The sequence below is a fragment of the Ammospiza caudacuta genome, chromosome 2, assembly GCF_027887145.1.
Source record: "Ammospiza caudacuta isolate bAmmCau1 chromosome 2, bAmmCau1.pri, whole genome shotgun sequence".
NCBI classification, from domain to species: Eukaryota; Metazoa; Chordata; class Aves; order Passeriformes; family Passerellidae; genus Ammospiza; species Ammospiza caudacuta.
Window position 1 is genome coordinate 80,032,046 of NC_080594.1, and position 21,826 is coordinate 80,053,871.

A 21,826-nucleotide genomic window follows, 5' to 3' on the forward strand; every position below is an offset into this window, starting at 1 on the left:
TATTTTCTACAGCAATTAACAAACTCTGCTAAAGTGCTGGTAAATAAACACCCAAGTTTCTTTCAAAAGCCTATATGAGGCTAAAGAGAAAATATGACCTATATATAAGCAGCACATAATGAAGACAAATTATTAGAAAGTTTTGTCAGTGTTCTGCTGTTACCTCAACCCTCACCCTCAGAAGTAAAAATGAGGGCTGATTAATTTTCCATTTAATCACATCTCTAGAAACAAGGGTGCATATTAGAAACAGTTCTATTCCAAGCTTCTAAGCCAGTATCAACCCAGCAACAAACACCATGACTATATCCATTTTCCATTAATTCTGTTTTGATAATCAGTTTGGTAAATTAATACCTTAGAGAGATGTTTATGTACAAGAAAGCATTGTGCCATGCTAGAGGCACGTTCCCAGAGGATCCTTTTCAAGGTATCAAAAGAGAACAAATGTGTGTATGAAAAGTAACCACTACTTAAAATGGGGACATTTTTACTCTCCTCACTTTACTGCTTTGTCCAAAAACTTCATATGACCTACACCAGTAGTCTAAATGTTCCTGTTAAATTGATGGTGCCTATGTTTAATGGTTAAAATAATGTGGATTTTTTTTACATTCCAAAGCAACTGTGCAATCCTGATTCTTCAATTAAACTTCTTTGCTGAGGTCTGAAATTGTAGGTCACTATTCCAGCAGCACTGAAAACAGAAAGATGGGGCATTTTCCCTTCCAGCATTCTCAGCAGAGATTTCCTGCTTGGAAGAAGACAGGCTCACAGTTTGGGTATTGCCAACAGCTTCAGAAGAGTGAACCAATTATTTACAACTGAACTGCTTGCTGCCCAGAGCACATCAAGGAGAACATTTCATCCTGAATGGTGCTCAGCTCCTTCCCATAGGTAAAACTCAAATTCTCTTGCTCCACTTTCCCTCTGACAGCAGTTTCAACTCCATCTGTAGTTCAGGACAGCTATTTCTTGATCAGGACGCAGAGACAGCAAAGAAACCACAGCTCCCTGAACATCCCTTCTCACATTTCACTGGTTTCAGTGGAGGGCTGCAGTACTCCCACAATAAAACCAGTAAATGGTAATAAAAAACTAACTCCCTGCCTTTAGGATTCCACTTGATTCTGAACTGTGTCTCCTCCGCCTGCTCCTCTCTCTCTTCCTCCTCATATAGGAGGGATAAAGGTGAAGATGCCAAGCATCCCTGCCTGCCTGGAGGGGGAAGGAGCAGTTCCTCAGAACTGCTGCCACTTCCCAAGGGAACCTGATGGATGCCCCAAGGGAGGGGATCAGCCTCTGATCTGCAAAGAAGACAACCTACTAGTTATACACCACCGATGGGATAAAATATTAATAAATCCCACCATTAACTACAACAGGGGTGGGGGGAAATCTAGACAGCAAAGCAATTCCCAGGAGACAGAGTGCTGCAGCAGATGGTGACATCCAAGCACCACATCCTCCCCCTGGGGTAAAGCTGCAGGGCTGAGCAGCTGCCAGCATTCCCTGGACCTCTCCTGCTCTATTCAGGGGGGCCTCCTCTCCAACACCAGCAGGAGGCAATAAAAGGAGCTCTTCCAAGAGCTACCTAGCTCTTTAGGGCTATTTAACTCACCACCTTCACGAAGCAGGCCTGAAGCTGTCATTCAGACACCTCAGCACCAAAGAGAAAGCAAAGCCACATGCACACATCCATCTAAGGCCTGACACATTCCACATGCATTAGGTCTCTATTAATGAGTAACTTCAATGGAATTGCAATCATGGGCATAACAAATAACTGCATTGTCACTGTTAGGTTGGACATAACACGTACACGTGATTAGGGTCTAAAAAGAAAAAGGTTTTTATTTTGCACATTTTCTAGCTTATATACTCTTAACAAAGCACGATCTTAAGTCATTAATTACATCACAATAACTTATTATATTCATTGGTGCAAAGCAATTAACGTTAATGTAACTGGCAAAAGTTTAACAGAAATTTAATAAGGTACATATACACACCCACTTATGCACATAGTCTAGCTTACAAAAAATTTAATGTATCTTTCCTAATCTGTTTCCATGCTGATGGCCTCTTTGCTATGGATACACTCGAAAATCATCAATTGTTATTTCTTCTATTAACTCAGCTTTGCTTGCAGGCCAGCTGTCAAGCCCCTCCATACTGCATTTTTAAATTCCCCTGAGAGAACAGCAGTCAAATACAAAACACAGCAGTGAACAGGTCTGCTTACCTTCCGATAAATCATGTGACACATGGCCACCCTGAGCTTCATGCCAGCCCTCTGCACGTGGTAGAAGTACAAGTGGTGCATGATAGCCAGAATAAGCGTGCACACAGACAGAGCACCTGCGTACCAATATGCAGAATTCCTCCTCTGAAAAGATGATGCCTCATCTGAGGCATCGTAGTTTTCAAAATAATTAATAATTTTCCCCAAAAAAATTGGTTGAATTATTTTGAGGGTTTCCTGAAAGAGAAAGAAGGGGGGAAAGTATTAGTCATTTCCTATCACCCCGTGCTAACCAAGTCTGTACACAGGCAAACAAGAGCCAAGTACTGCTGCAAGCCATATCCCTTATTATTTTGTCTTTATTGTGCTCTAAAATGTCAAGCCAATTTTTATCAACACATAATCCAAAAGAAACATGTTCCACATTAAAATTTAGCAGGAACTTCAAGGAGAACTCTCTCAATTACAAAAAAAACCCGCTTTGATGTTATAAAAATTGCATGAGTATGTATTACGCTTTCATTTTTTTAAATGCCATGTGTCCTTTAGAGCCACTTACAAAGAGCAAAAAATCCTCTTTCTATTAGGCACCCCACTCAGATACATAAAATACAGATATAAGCCTAACAAAGCAAGTCAGAGGTTTGCAATGTATCAAAAATAATGCACTGAAATGAGCTCTCTGTTCCACTTCCATAATCCTGCAGTCATGACTCCATTTTTCAGTCTCTGCAGGGCTATAGCTCTGTTTCACCCTTCTGAGAATATTACCAGGTTCTCTGAGCAGTCCAGGATGAAGTACATGTCACGCAGTCTAAGCGGACAAGTTTCACACTGCTGTTAGCCAAGAAGGAGGTCCTGTGACATTTTACACCACTTACCTCAATCATTGTGAAAATTCCAAAAACTAAGTAGGATTTCCAGTAACACAGAATAATGGCTTTTGTTAAATGTGGTGTTTTTCCTCTCTTTTTTGCTTTTTGCACCTCTTTATCCCAGTACCTGACAAACAAAGTGCAAATATGTTGGGGGACAGAAATAAAATCACAAGGCAGTTACCTAGAATAAAACACTTTCAGACTAATAGCTAGATTGCCCTGATCACCTTAATAAAATCAAATCAAACAAAAGGAATTAATCATGTCTTCTCAGTCTATAAACATTGGTACTTAATATTACAGGCCTATTTGCTCTTGGTTAATCACAAACAATTCACCACTGTTGACTATTATCACCATACCATTGTATTTGCTGATGAGGAACTCCTCCTGTATCTCTTCTCCTCTCAGTTCAGACAGTCACCACTCACCTAATTAAGAGCATCCTATCCTACGATGTCCTGACCACGGACTAAACTGAGGCAGCACAGTGTCTTTATCTATCCATGTGCCCTGTGCTTGCCCAGAGGGGTTGTGATGTCCAACCCTTTCTCATGTCTGGCCCTGTCTTTTTTCTACCACATGCTTTGCTGAGGATTTTGTCACCCAGCACTTCCCACATCTCTCTGAAGGCGAGGATTCATCAGCAGAGTGGCAAAGACCTTTCCATCACCACTGAGCAGGACACAATCTGTTCACATAAAAACCAAAGACAGCAATAACAAGCACAGTTTTAACAAGAAAGCATCACAACTTCTGCAGACTTCTTAAAACACACTGCTGTCACAGAGAAACCTCCCCCTTTCTTCTGAAGGCTAAATCTTTTCTGCCATACCTCTGACCTTGATAGGTTGAGGGGTGAAATGACTCTAAGGCATGCAAGGCAATTATTTTGCAACAAAGCACAAAAGTTCAAAGCATTCAGATAAGAACACATTTTTTTTTATTTTTACCCTCTTTTTTTTGTTACAAGAATTACAGAGTTATTGTCTGCATGCTTTGAAAACAGAAACTATGTAGGTTCTGTGGGGTTTCTTGGCTCGAGAGAAAAGACGACTTCCGTAGACAGCTAGTAATGAATTATATTCTCTGCTTCTTGGTCAAGTAGTCAAGTACACTGAAGAAGTAAAAACCACTCTTTTTTTTTTTTTCTTCCACCATTTCCTGACTCATGCAAGTATGTTCTTTTACTATAAAAAATCACTGGAAAAAATCCATCTTCCCTACAGCCAAGTCCCTGAACTGCTTGAAGACACAACCATGGAATCTGATAAACCTCTCCAGCTATAAAGACATTAAAAGCAGCAACTCCTATGAGCTTATCACCAACCCTCTTTCCTAAGTTAACGTATCCAGAGCAGGATGATGTCAGACCTGGCCACAACCTTTAGTTTCTGGATTCTTTTTGCTTCTTGAGGAGTCTCTCATCCCAAGCAAACTACAGGAAAGTCCATCTGCTCTGCCTTCGGTGTAACACCAAGAAACAGCAAGGCCACACTTTCTTAATACAGAAGCCACCTTTCACTAGGAGGCATCTTCTCCTGTAACTACATTTAGCAGAAGATTATTTGAAGACAAAAATCCTCTCTGCTGGAAGGTTCATGACAATTTATATAAATAGTAATTATCTGAAGATATTTTCCTACTAAAATATAGATCCCCTGAGTCCGTAGCACTACACACCAGCAAAAAGTCCATGAAAAAGTATATAAACCCAAATAAAAACACTTCCTAGACACATGTTTTTAGCTGTCCAGGGCATCTTGCCCACTCTACCAGTGAGCGGCAGATTTTCAACATACATATATTTATAGATACACATATATTTAAAGGGTCACTTAATTCAGTTTGCACTCTAAACAAACAAAGAAACAAACAAACAAAAAGAAATAAAATAGACAACTTTTTTCTCCACTTTTATACAGAGCAATTTGAAGTTTCCACAGCTGTTTTACCACAGGACAGAAGACTCACATATTTATTAAGGATTACTACCATTAGAGTTGATGAAAAGTTGTCTTTTGCAAGCATTCTGCAAAGTGTCAAATTAATTATAAATGACATAATGGAATTACTCTAATGCAGTTCCATTATGTATAACTTGAAAAAATCTAAAAAGCCTCTATGATAAACAAGTTTTCTTAGTTCTCTAAATTTGTTGCTCTAAATTTGTCAGCATTTTTAACCTTGTTAAACTTTACAATAACACCTTTTAATTTTAGAATAGAAATAAAATTTTTACCTCCTCCAGCATTAACACAATAAAAGAGAACAATTGTGCCTTCCAACCCAAAGTGTTCTACAATTTTTCTCCTTACCACTGCAACTCCTCTCCAAGCTTCTCTGAGGAATCTTCTGGCATCACTTTATACATGTCATCTTCTTCAAGCTTCCGTTTATGGCCGGTAATAAATAAGGGATTCAACCACCTAGTTAAATACAAATTATTAGTAAACTGACCAGCAGACCAAAAGGAGTAACTTCTTTACATAATAATTCTTTTATCACTTTCTTTTCCCCTCCTGAATCATTCAACATCCACACATTTCACTGCACTTTTATCTAAGAATTAAGTCAACCCCTATCTTACAAATGGGAAAGTACTTCCCACTTCCTAAATCTCTTTATGCCCGTAACACCTTACTCCCAGGCATCTAGACAGCCAGCACAACCCCTCTTGGCCCTAAGGGAATTGTTTTCTCACAGTGTTTCCTTACACTCAAGGAAAAATAGCATTCCTTTAAATATGAAGGGGAAAAAACTAACTTAACCCAACTATTAAAATACTGAAAGCTGTAAATTAAATTGTAATGCACACTAAAAGACATTTTTTGTAACATTTACTTGAGGAGAAAAGTAGCTGCTATTCAACTGACATCTTGACAAGTATTAAAGGTCAGTAATTTAAAGACAATCACTGAAATGTAAAAATGGGAAAACAATGGGTTATTACCATACCTTACTCATGTTTGGAAACATAAACAGAAGCACACTGACACAGTGTGTAGATTCAAGAAAAAAAAAAAAATGCTTAACAGGTCAGTTTCCTCAGTGGAAAGATTCTTAAAAGCTCAGTATTTTACGAGAACACTTTGAAGATAAATTATAATAGCAGTACTGTAGATTTGCTGAAAAACACTGTATTTTGTTAGATCAAATAGGTCAACTGTCAGGGAACAGCAAGAGTAGATTTTTATGCACCTGGATCCTTCAGCCTGAAATACATCAGGGAACTCCAAACAGTTTCAGTTGTGCCCCACAGAGCAAGGGTTGTATGGCATAAAGCACAAAAGTGACCAAGTTGTCCATGAGATAGAGAGAAAAGGAGTGACGTGCAAAACAGGAATGGCTTAGCAGGAACGATGGAGTTAGGGAACTTGCAGTTTTCCATTTAGTTTGTCTCTCTGCTGAATTGGTAATATTTTGTTTCCAGGAGACATGGATTTTGGCTCTAAGGCTTTTCCTACAAGTACTTTCTCAACTGGTTAACACCATCAAAATCAAGAAGTCAGGGATCTGTTTTGGAAAAAATACTCTTGCACTCAAGGCAAGCTGTCTGTCTGATCTCAACTGCCTGTGAAAGTTCTTAACTGCTGCTAAGTTTCTGATACTTATTTGCTCCCCAACTTCACCAACACAGCTCTTAAAAGAAGTGTGATGTGCTGGGTGAAGCATGTTATTTTCTGTAAGACCTACATGTGAGATTTCAAAACTGGGTGGTTTACAGTGAAGGTATTTATTTATTCACACCACAACAGTGGTTATGAATACTCATCAACTTGCTCTACATTTCTTGCTCAGGCATGTTCTAACTAAACTTTGTATACACTGGCTTACAAGAAGGTTGTTGGCTAGTTTTAGAGAGGGTGGATGGGCAGGCAAAACCCTAGAGAGGAGGCTCAGAGAGTTTCTTCAAAGATAGCACTGTTGTAAAAACCTTTTTCCCAGGCTCCATGGCACAACTGCAAGTAACAAATGGGATTATGTAGTGTTGTTCCTTCACTACTTAGCATGTTGGCACAGTGTTTTCATGACTCATTCTAAAAATTAAGTCTCTATCCTTAGAGTAGCACCTTTGATGCCTAACAGCCCTTTTTAAACTCTTGGAGCAAGTACTGAAGATTTGTTTATGTGAGCTGTTAACTCCTAAATGCATCTTACAGGTACAACTAGAAACAGAAAGAACTTGTCAGACAAGTCTGTTGCTGGGACTTTATGGTTAAATAGCATCAGGGCCCAAATCACTACCACAGCATCCCCACAAAAGGTCCTGACAAAAGGTCTCAAATACCAGCTGCTCCAACCAGGGGCAGAACTTCTGCCTGGTTTGACACAAGGAATCTGCTCCATTGAAACATGTCTTCTCTGGGCTCAGTTCTTGCAGACCACAGGTGAAAAGCAGCTATGAGGCAAATAACCTCAAAGCCATTCAAATAATTGCTGCCTGCTGGATGAGATAGCCTCTGTTTGCTCCAGGACAAGCAGGGAAAGAACTGCAGACTTCAGCTGAGGTCAATACCCAGTGTTCCTCCTCTTGAAATATCAGTATTAGCCTAGGATGCATCCATAAACAAGTCACAGGTCTCCTTTCAGACACAGGCTAAAGTTATCTTCCTCCTAGCACGAGAATCAGGATGAGGCAGGCCTTTCAGGAAAATACAAAGGCTAAATCCTTCTCCCACCTACGGGAGAAGGTTGTGAGATTTCACTGGCTACTGCTGCCAAGGCGGTGAAAAGAAAACTGGTTCTGACATTTAACACAGAACACAAATAGGATATTTATTACAGAATCACAGAAAGGCTGGGGTTGTGTCAGAAGGGACATCTGGAGGTCAGACGGTCCAAACCCTTCTGCTCAAGCAGGGCCACCTAGAGCTGGTTGTCCAGGACAATGCCCTGACAGCTTTTGAAGATCTCCAGGAAGACTTCGTAACCTCTCCAAGCAGCCTACAACAGTGCTCAATCACCCTCACAGCAAAGCATTTCCTGATGTTCAGAGGGAACCTCTGGTACCCAGTCTGCGGCCCCACCGCCTCTGATCCCACTCCTGGACACCACTGAGAAGAGCTTGGCTCTGCCCACCTTCTACCCTCCCCTCAAGTATTCATCTACACTGATGATACCCCCCATATCTTCTCCTCTCCAGGATGAACACTTCCAGCTCCCTCAGCCTTCCTCCCAGAAGAGATGTTCCAAACCCTTAATCATTGCTGTGACCCTTTGCTGGGCTCTTTCCAGTGTGTCCATGTCTCTCTTGTACTGGGGACCCCAGAACTGGATTCAGGGCCCCAGCTGTGGCCTCAGCAGTGCTGAAGACAGGTACTTTCTGCAGGCAGCACAGCACATAGAGGGAAACAAAAGACACTTTAGAAACAGACTTAAATATACCGTCTTAAAAAATAAAAACAATGCTTTTAATTTTACTCAGTAGAACATCATTCCTCTTCTTACACTGTTCAAAAAACCACAGGCAGGCAACAGGAAGAATAATGCCTTCTGCTGAAGGCAATTGCTCAATCCTGATAGCATTTGATTCCATACTACAGCCAAGAGCAGCACATGCTGACCACAGATGTGCAGTCCACTGCAAAGTAATGTGCTGGAAGACAACACTCTCAAGTGCACAGGACTGCAAGAGCCATCCAGTTTATCCTTCGTCCTTAAACACCCAAAACAACTTACTGATGATACGCCCATGTCCACTGAGGAGTTCTTACAGCTTGCAGTAAATCCCTTATCCCATCTCCACACTGTACCTCCAGTGTGAGTGAATTTGAAAAAGATTTAAGGAGCAGAGAGATGACAGTGAAGGGTAAAAACTGCCAGAAGTCTCAAGGCTATTAGTTCTAGTGAGACCTAGTGCAACTTCAGGGCTTCTCCCTTTTTCCATCAGTTAAAACCATAACACTGAAAAGAGTAATATATTGCACTACAACCTATGTTAACACAAAAGAATGCAAGGAAAACCAATCCAGAGTAAGCAGAAAACTGTAGTAATTCATTTTGTGACTCATTTGTTATAATGAACAACATGGCAAAGAGCACAAGCCCACATTCTTGTAAGGTTAGGAAAAAAAATGTACAAAAAACTCCAACAATTTAAAAATTACCCACTGCTGACCTTTCTAACTAGTGTTCCCCAAAACACCCATCTTCAAGAGCTAGTGCTATGAAGATCTCAGGAGTAAATAGCTTTTAACAGTATGCTGTATTAACAGAATATAGTTTAAGACCTTTAGAAGAAGGTTAAACATTTTTCTTTTCAATGATGATTAGTCCTTGAAGGGCTTTTATCCCAAGCATAAGCTCTTCTGCAAACTCTAAGTACAGCAAGAAGAGTTTGAGCATCACCATTTCACTGATGCATCCTGAACTTTATGCTGGAAGGTTTACTTCCAGACAGAAGGCTTAGCACATGCTCCTACTTAGTCATTAATGTAAAAGTTTCCACCTGAATGCCACATGCAGATTATGCCCTGTGGAATTCTCTGCAATCACAGCAGAACTGAGACCAACCTGTTTCACACAGCCCGCTGTTACTCAAGTCACACCTTTGTAACCCACAAAAACCAACCAAGCCCTTCTCTTTCCTGAAGGCTCAGTTAAATTAAGAGTGCTGTCAGAGGACAGCTAGAGGAGGCTGACAAATAAAGCAAAGGCCTACATAAAGAATGTCCCTGAAACCCCAACATAGCCATAAAGGAAGACTACTCAATAGACTGGTATGTCTTTTGTCAGAACAGAGATCAGCTAACACAGATCCTCTTCAAAGAGTATTAAAACCAGCTGACAAAAAAACCCAGCATTTGTTATGAAAACAGAACCTGTGCAAATTGCATTATTCTTTAATAAGAAAGCTAAAATAATAACCTAAATTAAAGAAATTGAGTAAATATATAGACAGTCATGCAAACCCCTCCTCTCAGCCCAATAATGGGCTCAATACCAATCTGTTTTATTGGAAGAAGAAGAGGAACAACATGCTGGGGAGGTGAGACTCACACTGCCTTTCTGTATTTCTTTCTGAAGAAGCTGTTCAACTTAAATAAAACCAGGACTCCTCAGTAACTGTCTCTACTTTTCCCAGGTACCCTCCTGTTCGCTAGGAATTTTGAATTTATTTTTTTTTCCTACACATTCCTTCATTTTAGTTACTCTTTCAGAACACAGGGTTCACATGATGCCTTTCAAAGAGCTTATCCCAAATTCTTCCTAGCATGACCTACACAAAAAAATGTGAGAATCTGTAAGAATCCTGAGTGTACCTTGTGTTCTACTGGGAATGCCTCTGTTCTATCAAAACGATTAGCTGATCAAAGACATCAGTCTGGAAACATGCCCAGAATGAGTCCCTGGTACTGCCAGAATACTGATGTCACTTGGAATAAAGATTAAAAAAAAAAATTTAAAAAATCACTCGATAACCTGGTGCAAACCCAGAGACAGCCAGCTGCGAAAGAGTAAATCACTGTTCTGACCCCAAAAGGCTTTTCACCTCTGCAGCAGTATCTTGGGCACTGATAAAAAAAGAAAGTGATTCATTTCTGAACCAGCAGATACACAAAGACCACAATATAAACATTCACTTCCTGCATTTCCCTACTCCTGGGCCCTAACATTACACACCCTTTAAGATTACAACACAGGCAACCAGTCACAATTTACTTGGTTGCTCAGGCAAAGTCCAATTTTTAGCAATTGTTAAGAGAGCAACCCCACCAAGATATTGGAAAGCCTCTAAGACTGCAGAAAAAGCTAAGACAGTGTTTGCTTACCCTCCTAAGAGAAGTCATTCCCTTCTTCAAAGACAGCATGAAAGAGAAACAGGCCCTGCTATCCAAAAGGCAGCATCATTAAGGCTATTCATGCTATTCTGCTTCATACATGAAATAAAATTTCCTAAAAAAGAAAGCTTGTAAAGTAGATTTCTTATCATCCCAAAAAAATTTCCTCTCAGGCAAGGAAGAAATACATTACAGACAGGTATATGAAACTAATAGCAGTGTTCAGCTCAAATGGTTCATTAACACAGGGATGGGACCTGCTGTACCTCTGGGTTTGTATCATGTCCTGCTTGTAAATACTCAAAATAAGTACCATTCTCACACTGCAGAGCAGGCTTGCAGAGCTTTTTATAAAACCAAGCATACATTAAAAGTTCTTCATTAACTGATAAAATCTGTCAAAAAAACATCAGCCAAGAAGCATTTGCAATTACATTACAAAGCTGAGACAAATAAAAAATGTCCCAAGATCAAAAGATGTGTCTGTAAGGGCCCTGGGTGCACCCACAAGCTTCAACTGCCTTGACCAGCCCCACAGCAATCACCCCACAGTCACCTGCATAGTACAGTACCTTCCTCTGCACAAGTGCAAAATTTCTTTCTCAGCAGTTTCACAAGAGCTCCTGCTTTACACCACAGGACAAGTGAGAAAAATCAGACTACACAAACTGCTTGCCTGATTAGGAAAATATTTTATTTGTAATAATAAGAAGAAGTTTAATTTCTGGATAATTTTACAGCACCCAGTCAAAGCCACATCCGGTATGCTCTCATCAACTAATTCCTTAAAGAGGTGGTTTACAAACTGCATTTTCCCCATTCCTCTTAAGCTTATTTGTGCATTCCATTACAAGCATCACCTGTTTACACTAATGTCCAGTTATTTTTCAACAGTTGCACAGGAGAGTCTTTGTTTTACTCAAATTCTTCTATAACACTGGGATTTTGTCTCCCTTGAGCAGCTTGGAAGCACTACTTCAACAACTAAGCTGCAAAGTAACACATTTTTTTTTTCTCTTTAATCACCTACTTTGGAGATGGCTTTTCTGATAAAATAAATGGGGTTTTCCCACAGGCCATTTGGATAATAATGCACATTGCTTATTCTCCCTGGCTCACCCCAGGAGTCTCCCTCCTCATGGTCCTGTTCATTACCCACATTTGTGATCTGACACTACACCAGCAGTGCAATTCAGCACTGCTCTGTGCTTGCTCTCAGTCCAGAGCATCTCTGCTGGCTTTCTGGATGTACAGAAAGGACACACAGACACTGAGAGTCCCCAGAGTTATTATGAAAGAATTCATAGATACCCCAGCAACAGTTTGTAGCCATCATGTGATTTTTATTGTTTTTAACCTCTCCATTCCATATGTTCATCCATTCTCATTAGGAAGCTGCCTTCTCCCACCTCCCCTTATGAAGGCAGCTGTCCACAAGCAATAAAGTAAACAGAGTAAGTCTGGTATTTCTTCAGATGCTTTTCAACTCTGTTTTGGTTGCAACTTCCCTCCCCAGGTTAATGTGGATTAAAGAGCAGCTTTTCTCATTGCTTACAGAAGGAAAAAATAGGAATACAATGAAATTACTTCAAAGCCATATTAACTCAAAAACGCCCTTCAGGCTTCCAGTTTCAATACCAACTGTATTAACCTTTGATACCCAGCTCCATCTCATCTTCCAAGCTGCTGCTTTTTCCACAGCACAGTGGGAGCAGCTAAGCTGCTGAACATCCACTTTCTGATGCTGACAGTAACACAACTGGTATTTGACTACATTTATTGCAGGCTGTTTTCATACTGTTTATCAGCCAGGTACAGAATTACCTTATTAATCTAGCATACTTCCCAGTATTTCAGACAGCAAGAAGAAGAACAGACATGGCAAGAAGAAGGGGGGAGCAAAATTGCAAACTAACATTTTCTGCAGGCCTAGAAGCAGGGAAGAGAGGAGTGGCATCACCTGTACCTGTGGCATTTCAAAGACTACCATTAAAATATCCAAACCCAGCAACCACAGGCCAGGAAAAATACCAAAGTACCAAAGATTTGATGTAAAGGTCTGAAGATTGTGACTTATAAAAATAAACTTCAGTAGTTACTCATTAAAGAAGGACCTAATGGTGGGAATTTCTGTATTAAAATCCTTTCTGACAAGCAAGAGAAATAGGGAGAATTAAAATGCCCTGTGACTTCCCACTGTTATTACAAGTGGTACAGTGCCAGGGATACAAATAACATAAAAGAGATGATTGGTCTTTTTTTGGGAGTGGAAAACCTTCCACTCCCAAAATGTAACTGGGTTATCTCCCTCCTCCACTCTATATATGGCCTAGTTTTCTAGAAGCAGGATAGGGAAATTATTTTTGCAAAAGAAGGCAAAAACAGCACCATGACATAATCTTAATTTTGAAGTTTTCAGGAATTAGAAGACATCTTCTCTCATAAATTATACAGCAGGCCTTACATAAGCATTCCAAAGGCAATAGTCTGTGTTTCATTATACTCTTAACAGTTCATCTAACTGCATATCTAAGCACAGATATTTACAGGAGATAGCAAATGCTAACACTTCAACAGTTTATACACACTTCTTGTAATCCATATAATCTATTTAGCACTCTTTATCCACATATTTTAACTTTACTAGCTCATAAACAATAATTTTCAAGTATTTTCTTTTGCATAATACAGACATCTCGCAAATAAACCGGCAAAACTTAAAAATTAATGCAGCAGTTCAGGAGAACAAATGATTCAAATTTGACAGCAGGACATTAACTCATAAATGAACAAACAAGACATTATCTTTCAAAAAAATTGTATGTATGATCCTCAGTCTTTCTTCATCCAGGAGAAAAAGAGAAGCAAGCGTGATTTCCATCTCAGGGTACAGAAAATGTGTTTTCTGTTTATCTATACTGAAACTGTTTACATATTTCTTCAGAGTTTCTTACAGTACCACAACTGTCCTGCACCAGCAGGTGAATAAATGAACTTAGCTACCTCAAAGTTCTTTATAAAGTAGCATTACCACACAATTTCAGGCATTGACCATGGGAATTCACCAAATATCAAGCAAGATCCCAGGCAAGTCAAAAAGTCTGATATTTTCACGGTAAGTAAATGTAAAATCCTCACACTGTTCACTGACACAGTAAAGAACACAAACCAATTTTATTGGTGGCACTGCTGGAGTCCAGTTGAAATATCTAAGAACAATGATGAATTCTTTCCATAACTTCTTTCAATGCAAGGCAAGAAACACTTGAAGACAGATAAGTAGGCAATATTTAGACTGCCTGAGAAATCTAGTGAAATCAGTCAGTGGCTTTTCCAATTCTAAACCACAGGGTGAGAGAGGAGGAGGAAGTTAAATAAGGTGTGTTGCTATTTACACTTCTACAAGAGAAATCTATGACATGAGTACATTTGGTCAGGCAAGCAGCTACATACTGAAGAGTCCTCACTCAAAATCCTAGGACTTACATGTCTTACCCCATTCAATTCACACTTAAACCCAAAAATTAAGATTGTTTTTTACTCTTCTCTCCCACTGCACTTCACATCAGATCCATGAAGAAGACTTAGAGGTTTTGTCATTCTCCCCAAAGTACACATGTAGTAAGTAAAAACAATGCTGCCAGACACTAACAGGTCTAAAACCAGTCACTGACTTATTCCTTGGAGTAACAACTCTGTAGATGCCTTGCTGTAAGCTTTCAGATTACATTTTAATGCTCTTATTGTAATGGCAATTGCCACATGTCAAGTCATGATGTGAAAAGGCATCTAGCCTGAGGATGACAGTGCTCAGTGCTCCAAAACACCCAAAGACTTCTCACAGTCATGGTGAGTCCGTGACAGATAAGTAATTACTGTTATTACTAAAATGAAGTAAAAAATTTGTATGAAATCTAGAAGAACTTTAACTTCTTTTACTTCTCTGCACAAAAAATGCTGGATACTCTTTCCAGGGTGTTCCAGCTTGCCTTCCTTCTCATATTGTTGACAGCACAAAGGTTATTGAGTCTTTCAAAAATTTAATCATACCCTATGTTTAGCAACTTTCCACTGAAGTGGACTTGATGTCCAAACAGCAGAATGCATAAAAATTCAACTGCTGTATAGAAAAAACATATTTAGTAACTCAAGGGAACAAGTGCTCTGAGCAAATAAAGATATACTTCCTACTTCATGAACATGCAAGATCAAAGATGACTTAACACCCAGAAAGGAGAAATATTCTTACTCTCTTAAGTTATTAATTTAATAATCCCCACCACCCACATCAGAAAAAAAATATGCAAAAAGTGCTATTCTCAACTGCATGGGGGTCAATAAGGCTTTTTCAATTCCTAAGCTTTCTACAACTGAATAGTTGTTTAAACATGAAAAACACAGCTGAATTCTCTCTTCCTTGGGCAAACCTTAAAAAGAAAGCAAACCCTCATATCCATCCTTCAGAGTCCTCACTCTCACCAACAAACCAAGGCAGCAAGAAAAAAATCAACAACCTAACAACATAAATGAAGTAAATCAGAAATACAAGCACTCCAAGCTATAAATTAAATACCAGCCAGGGCTTAAAAAAAGTTTGGTAGGCATGGAAATTGTGATTCTTGAAAGTCAGGAGTTACAATAATACCTGAAACATCCAGAAGGCCAATGTGGGCTTTGATAAACCTCTGATAATATAGCTAATACAGTGAAAGACACAGAAAACAAGAATATTTTGCAACTTCCCTGATCTTCACACTTCTGTCATGAATAGTTTTCATTCTTGTAACATTGCACAAGGGACGCATTAGAAATGTAACAATATTAGCACAGACTCCAGATGCTCCTCTTTCCCATGAATGTACTGCTGGAGCGTTTAATGTTCATCAAGCTCATACTTGTTAAAGTCACAACCCAAAATCAAGAAGACAAGCTTCACACAATGGAAGAAGAATGTCTCTGCAGCCTACACACTCATTACCTGAGATTTATAACTCAATGAAAACATGACTTTTTTTTCTCCCATGAGTTTGATCCTGTTTGCACCAGGCAATAATATAAGCTTTTATTTTGTACCACTGGCAACAAATGGGAGGGTGGTTCCTCACAATGGCAAAACTGCACTTTTGGAGAAAAATATAAACAAAATAAAAATAAGAAGGACCTTTGCCCAGCTCCTTGCAATGCTGTTTTTTCCCCTCATTGACAACAAGCAGCCAATACCTGGAGTGTGGAGAGCAGAGCAGGCACACAACCACAGAGTGGGGGCTGCTACTACTCACAGGATGGCCCTCCTCAGCAGTGTTCTCCAGATGACAAAATCTCACAATGTCCTGTGTGAGACATCAGCTAAAATGAAGCAGTACTCACACAGATAAGAGATGCTACACTCATTGTAGAAAGGGAGAGTAATTCTTAGAGTTACCCTTAAAGTTAGTTTTATAGCTAAATGAGAGGGTGTTTTAACATTTCCTGGATTTTATGCAAAACTGTATTAACTTGCAGAAAACTGACAGCTCCTGCTTATTCAATTTTACCCACTTGTCTTCTGCAGGCTGAACAGTGGAGAACAGTGAAGGTATCCTTTCAGCTGAAATTTACACCCAGAAAACACTAATGCTTGTTGACTAATATACCAATGTTAGATATGATCACATGCACCACAGGTAAGAGAAGACACTTTAGAAGGCTATTTTCACTGCTGTGAATTACACTGCTATAAAAGCCTGAGAAACAGCACATTGGGCAAATTGTAAAGCTTTACATGCTCCACTAAACCCTTTTCCAAAGCAGAAGCCCTGTGGCTGTACACCAGCATCTGACTGTAAAGTCTCAAGTCCCAGTCGATCTCTGGACTCTGAGCAGACCTGTCATCCCCCAAACACAGCCTTCCACCTTTTTCCCTTTGCAAAGTAAGAACCTAAAAACACCTCTGGGGTAAAAGCAGCCTTCCAAGTGCTTGTCTAAAACTAGGGAAATTTAAGGTACTTCAATGCTGCTGTTGAACACTTCTCTGCAATACATGCAGAGTGATGCAGAAGGCCTAAAAAAAAGAATGGTACAAGCAGTCAGAAAGCTGGCTATGAGCACTGCATGAACCTTTTTCACATCTAGCTGGGTTGGTTTTGGCAGAACTACCAGTAACACCACAAGATTCCAGCAAGGGAAAGGGAACAGACCAAAAGCAGTCCAGGAATGCTACATGGCCAACTTAGGTTCATCCCATTCTGCTTGGATTTCACAACAAAGCTGTTTCAAACATAGGCATCCCCAGCATTAAAGTAAAAGTCAAAATGCTGAACACAGGGAGTTCACACAAGCAAAAAAGCTGCTTTTTTTATTATTACTTATTTAATTTCTTTCTTTTTGCCCATAGTGCCTCTGAGGACATAGCCTTGACTAAAAAACATGTTTCTTTAAAATTTATCATGGTTTTTAAAATCCCCCTACCTTACAAAGAGGACTTCTGCACCTGCTCAGAGTTGCTTATAGAATCAAAGAGTTTTTATTTGTGTTTCAGAGGCTTCCAAAAAAAGAGTTTCACCTGCCATGCCCTCCCTTCCTTCCCACTCCTCCACCACACATGTGCACCCTGGTTCAGGCTGCAGCAGGTGAAGCAGGATAAGAGCTTTCTCTGGAAGTGCTCTTCCAAATGGGATCTGCTAGGACAAACAAGCTGGGTGCTCTCCCGTTTTACTTCGCACATGTTTTCCTACTACAGTTCAAAGGAACTACAATGTTGAGCTGCAATTCCTCACTTCTTTGAGTACAGCTATACACCCACGCCGAGGTCCCCACTAGTAAAAGATCAAGCTCTACTCGGGGCTGGTAGCCGTAAAGTTTGCGGCAACACGGCCAGCCTTCGCTCCGTGAGCCCCCAAGCCCCTGCGGAGCATATGTGCGGGGAGAGCAGCCAGGGTGCTGCCCAGCCATCCCTTAGGCAGCCATGCGGGGCAGAAAGCGCCTCGCTGCTGCAGGGCACAGCCTCACGCCTCGGCGGGATGAGCAATCCCTGCCCGCGACCCGTTATTCAAACGGGGAAGCAGAACAAAGCCTGGGAGCAGCCCTGCACCGGCAGCAGGGCTACCCGGCCAGGAAGCAGAACACGCTCCGTCCTCCCCGCAGCTACCGAGGGAACCCAACACGTGCTCGGGGGAGCGAGGGCCCGGCTGAGCGCTGCCGCGCCCGAGACGGGCGGGGATTATCGCGGCCGCCGGGTTCACCCCAGGAGACCCCAGCCCACCTGCGAGCCGGGGCTGCCCCGGCCGGCAGCGCTGACAGCCGGGCCCGCGGGGGCGGGCGGCAGGTCGCGCCTGCACAGTCACTGCCGGCAGCCGACGGCGCAGCGGGGCAGCGCCGGCCGCCGCTTCCCTTCGCCGCTCCTGCCTCCCGCCCGCCGCCGGCGCGCCCGGACGCTCCGGGAGCCGCCCTCGAGTGCGAGCCGGGCACCTTTAGCCGGGGCTCGGCACTGCCGAGCGGCCGGCAAAGGTGAAGCAAGCGGCGCTGTGCCCGGCGCCTTCCCCGCCGGCGGGCAGCCGGCGCCGCGCCTCCGGCGCTGCCCTTCCCCCTGCCCTCGCCCGGCCGCTCACCAGAAAAAGAGCCGGGAGCAGAGGTTGGCATCCTGCAGCGGGTTAGGCTTCTCCTCGCGGGGCACCGGCTCCATGCCGCCCGCCATGCCGCCCCGACCCGCCCGGCGTGCGGCGAGGGCGCAGGACCACGAGCGACTCCCGCGGCTGGCAGGCACCGCCGCTCCACCGCCGGCCGGCGCTGTTTCCGGGAGAACCGGCACCCCCGCCTCGGCCCTCCTTCTCCTCCTCTTCCTGCCGGCCCGGCCTCCCCGCGGAGCCCGAGAGGTGCCGGGCAGCGTCGGGAGCCGATCGCTGGGGCTGGCTCCGTGCGGACCGAGCCTCCGCCGGGGGGCTCTGCTCCGCTCGCCCCTGTTTCGCGCCTGTGTGTGCCCCGTGCTGATGGAAAGCATCTCCTCGGTGCACGCAGCGCCAAGCGAGGTGCCCACCCGGCTTTTTTGGACAGAAAAATCCGCCGCGAGTCAGGGCCAAGTCAGGCTTATCGGGACCAAACGCCGTCAGAAACGCTGTCAGCGCTCCTTCCCAGATGTTGCATATTCTTCTATTAGAAATCGAAAACCAAACAAAAAGAACAAAGTTTAGGAGAGGTTGGCGATACATTATAAAGGAGCTAATTAATTTCAGGACGTGGTGCACCGCTGAAATTGGCAGTTCTCAAAGGTTCAGCAAGTGATCAGCAAACTCCCCTCCAGTCATGGCCTGCTAAAGGGACCGTGATGAGAAGGAGTAGTGAAAACTGCAAGGAAAACAGAAAATATGGCACATGTACCTGAAGTAATCAAAGAACTGCTAATCTCTATGGCAGAATGATTCCCTGCCATGCTGTTATTTCTCTGCAGTCTCTAAAATCCAGGATGGCAGAGGTTGCAAGAGACCTCTGGAGGTCAGCTGGTCCAACCCCTGCTGCTTAAGTGCCTTGCCAGGCAGCCTCAGAGTATCTCCAAGGATGGAGACTCCACAGCCTCTCTGGGCAACCTCTGCTAATGCTCAGTCACCCCCACAATGAAGAAGTGTTTCCTGGTGTTCAGGTGGAAGTTGCTGTGTTTCAGCCTGTGCCCATTGCTTCTGGTCCTGTCGCTGCACACTACAGAGCAGAACCTGACTCTGTCCTCTTTTCATCAGTGTACACACTAATAAGACCCCTCTGAGCCTTCTCTTCTCCGGGCTGAACAGCCTGGTCTTCTCCAGTCCCTCTCAGCCTGAGCAGCTCTCTCAGCCTTTCCTCACAGGAATGGTAACTAGAGTTCCTTCATCATGCTTGTGACCTTTCACTGCAGTCTCTCCAGTATGTCCATGTTCCCCATGTTCCTCTTGGCCCAGAACTACACGCAGGACTCCAGGGGTGGCCTCACTTCTGAGTAGAGAGGAAAGATCGCCTCCCTAAACCTGCTGGTAAATACTCATTCTAATGCAGCCTAGCATATCATTAGCCTTCTTTGCCACAAGGACACATTGCTGGTTTATGTTCAACTTGGTGTCCACCTGGACCCCAAGCTGGTGGTCCCCAGCCCATACTGATGCCTGGGATTGTTTCTTCCTGGGTGCAGGACTTTATTCTTCCCCTTTTCGAACTTCATGAGGCTCCTGTCAAGCCCATTTCTCCAGCCTGTTGAGGTCCCTCTGGATGGCAGCACAAGTCTGTGGAGTGTTATCAGTCACTGATTAGCCACACCTCCCAGTTGTGTGTCACCATCCCTGGTGGTCTTTAAGGAAAGACTGGATGTGGCACTTGATGTCACTCCTGGTTGACAAAGTAGTGTTAGGCCATAGGTTGGACTCGATGATCTTGGAGGTCTTTTCCAGCTTTATAGATCTGTGATTCTGTGATCATCAGTAAACTTGCTGAGGCAGTCCTCTGTTTCCTACAGATCATTTATGAAGGTGTCAGATAGTTTTGGACCTAGTGTTAACACCTGATGTACACCACTAGTTACTGACTTCCAACTAGATTTTGAGCAACTAATCACAACCCCGATCTCCTAGACTCCTTCCAACTGTGAGCCAGCCACAAAACAAACACCATTCTTCTGTTCTGCGTATTCATTTCATGGCCCCAGGAGCAACCAGCCCTATCTCTTCCTGCTTAAACGTATTGACAGTGAAACTATTGACAGGGGTGGCATCAATTATACACATCAGAGTTAACGTTGTTGAGGTGAAAGAGGGTTGGGGCTACACTACATTATTGAATAAGTAGCATCAGTCCGTGCTTGAAGGAATGTCATAACCATACGTCAGACAAATCCAGCTTGAGCTTGCTGTCAGTGGGCGCTGATGGGGCTGGAAACAGCCTGTGCTGCTCATGCATAGATGGTGTGCCACAGAATTTCATGAACAGTAAGTAGTACACCTGTCAACAGCTTTCTCTAGATCCTCCCAGATAAAAACAAGGGAAAAAAACTTGTGGAAATGATGCAGTGGTTTGAAAGGGCACACTTTAACAAAATAGTCCCTATATATTCCAGAATCTGAATAATAAATTTGAAGAACCTCCCAAAATTTGTGAAGAAAAGCTCTGCCAATTAGCAAAATTTGACAGGTTTAGATTTCTGTGAGACAAATTTGTCTAACTAGATACTCATGAGTGAATTAAAAGATATGAAAGCATAGTGCAAGCCCCCAAATGTCAAAAAGATTGGGTCAGGGAGAGGGAGAAAGGAAAATATAAATCTTAAGGCTGACTTCAGCTTTGTGAAGTAGTTATGCAATGAAAGATTACCCAAACATTTCTTAGTTTGGGTCAGGAAGTAGTAGATTATTCATTAACAAGTAATTAATTTTCAAAATGCAGGTAAAAGTATTAAAGCAAAATATTAAAATAACTTTTCAGTATTATTGTGATGATGGGAAAAGGACAAAAAGCAATAGTCAAGAAAACCTAAATCTAAAACAAAACACTTGCAAAAAGTTTTGGAGAAGAAAAAACTGAAATGGAAAGGGAAAATAACATTTAATAAAATAAATCCTGGAAGCCAGATTAACCTGTAATTCTATCTGCTGAGTGTGCAATTAGAAGCTAGTGCAGTAATAAAAGAGTGTGAAACAATTGGGCAAAGAAGTGCTTACAAAAACCTGAGACTGCCCATGGAGAGGAAAGGAAAAGTATTGCATTTAATGATCCTCTTTCTATTTTAGGAGTCAGGAAAAGCAACTACCAATTTATGCATTGAACATTTTGCTATGGCAACACTATTTTCACGTGGAGAGAACAAGATATGTAACAAACTAATCAAAGTGTGACTTAGTAAATTTAAATTATCATAGTAATATGGATAATGATCTAGCAAAGCCAACTATTCAAATAGAGCAATAGCCAAATTAAGGCAGTGACAACTT

General features: G+C 42.1%; 1 protein-coding gene across 1 annotated transcript in view; it reads right to left on the reverse strand.

Moving 5' to 3' along the window:
• The window catches only part of ABCC4 (ATP binding cassette subfamily C member 4), a 141,713-nt gene extending 123,056 nt beyond the window's left edge, over positions 1 to 18,657 (reverse strand). The window contains exons 1-4 of the mRNA XM_058821742.1: positions 18,494 to 18,657; positions 5,442 to 5,552; positions 3,127 to 3,247; positions 2,246 to 2,482 (exon numbers count right to left, since the gene is read on the reverse strand). Coding sequence (XP_058677725.1) covers positions 2,246 to 2,482; positions 3,127 to 3,247; positions 5,442 to 5,552; positions 18,494 to 18,579 — 555 coding nt within the window. The 5' untranslated portion in view covers positions 18,580 to 18,657. The remainder of the gene's footprint in view (positions 1 to 2,245; positions 2,483 to 3,126; positions 3,248 to 5,441; positions 5,553 to 18,493) is intronic.
• Between the last annotated feature and the right edge of the window lie 3,169 nt (positions 18,658 to 21,826).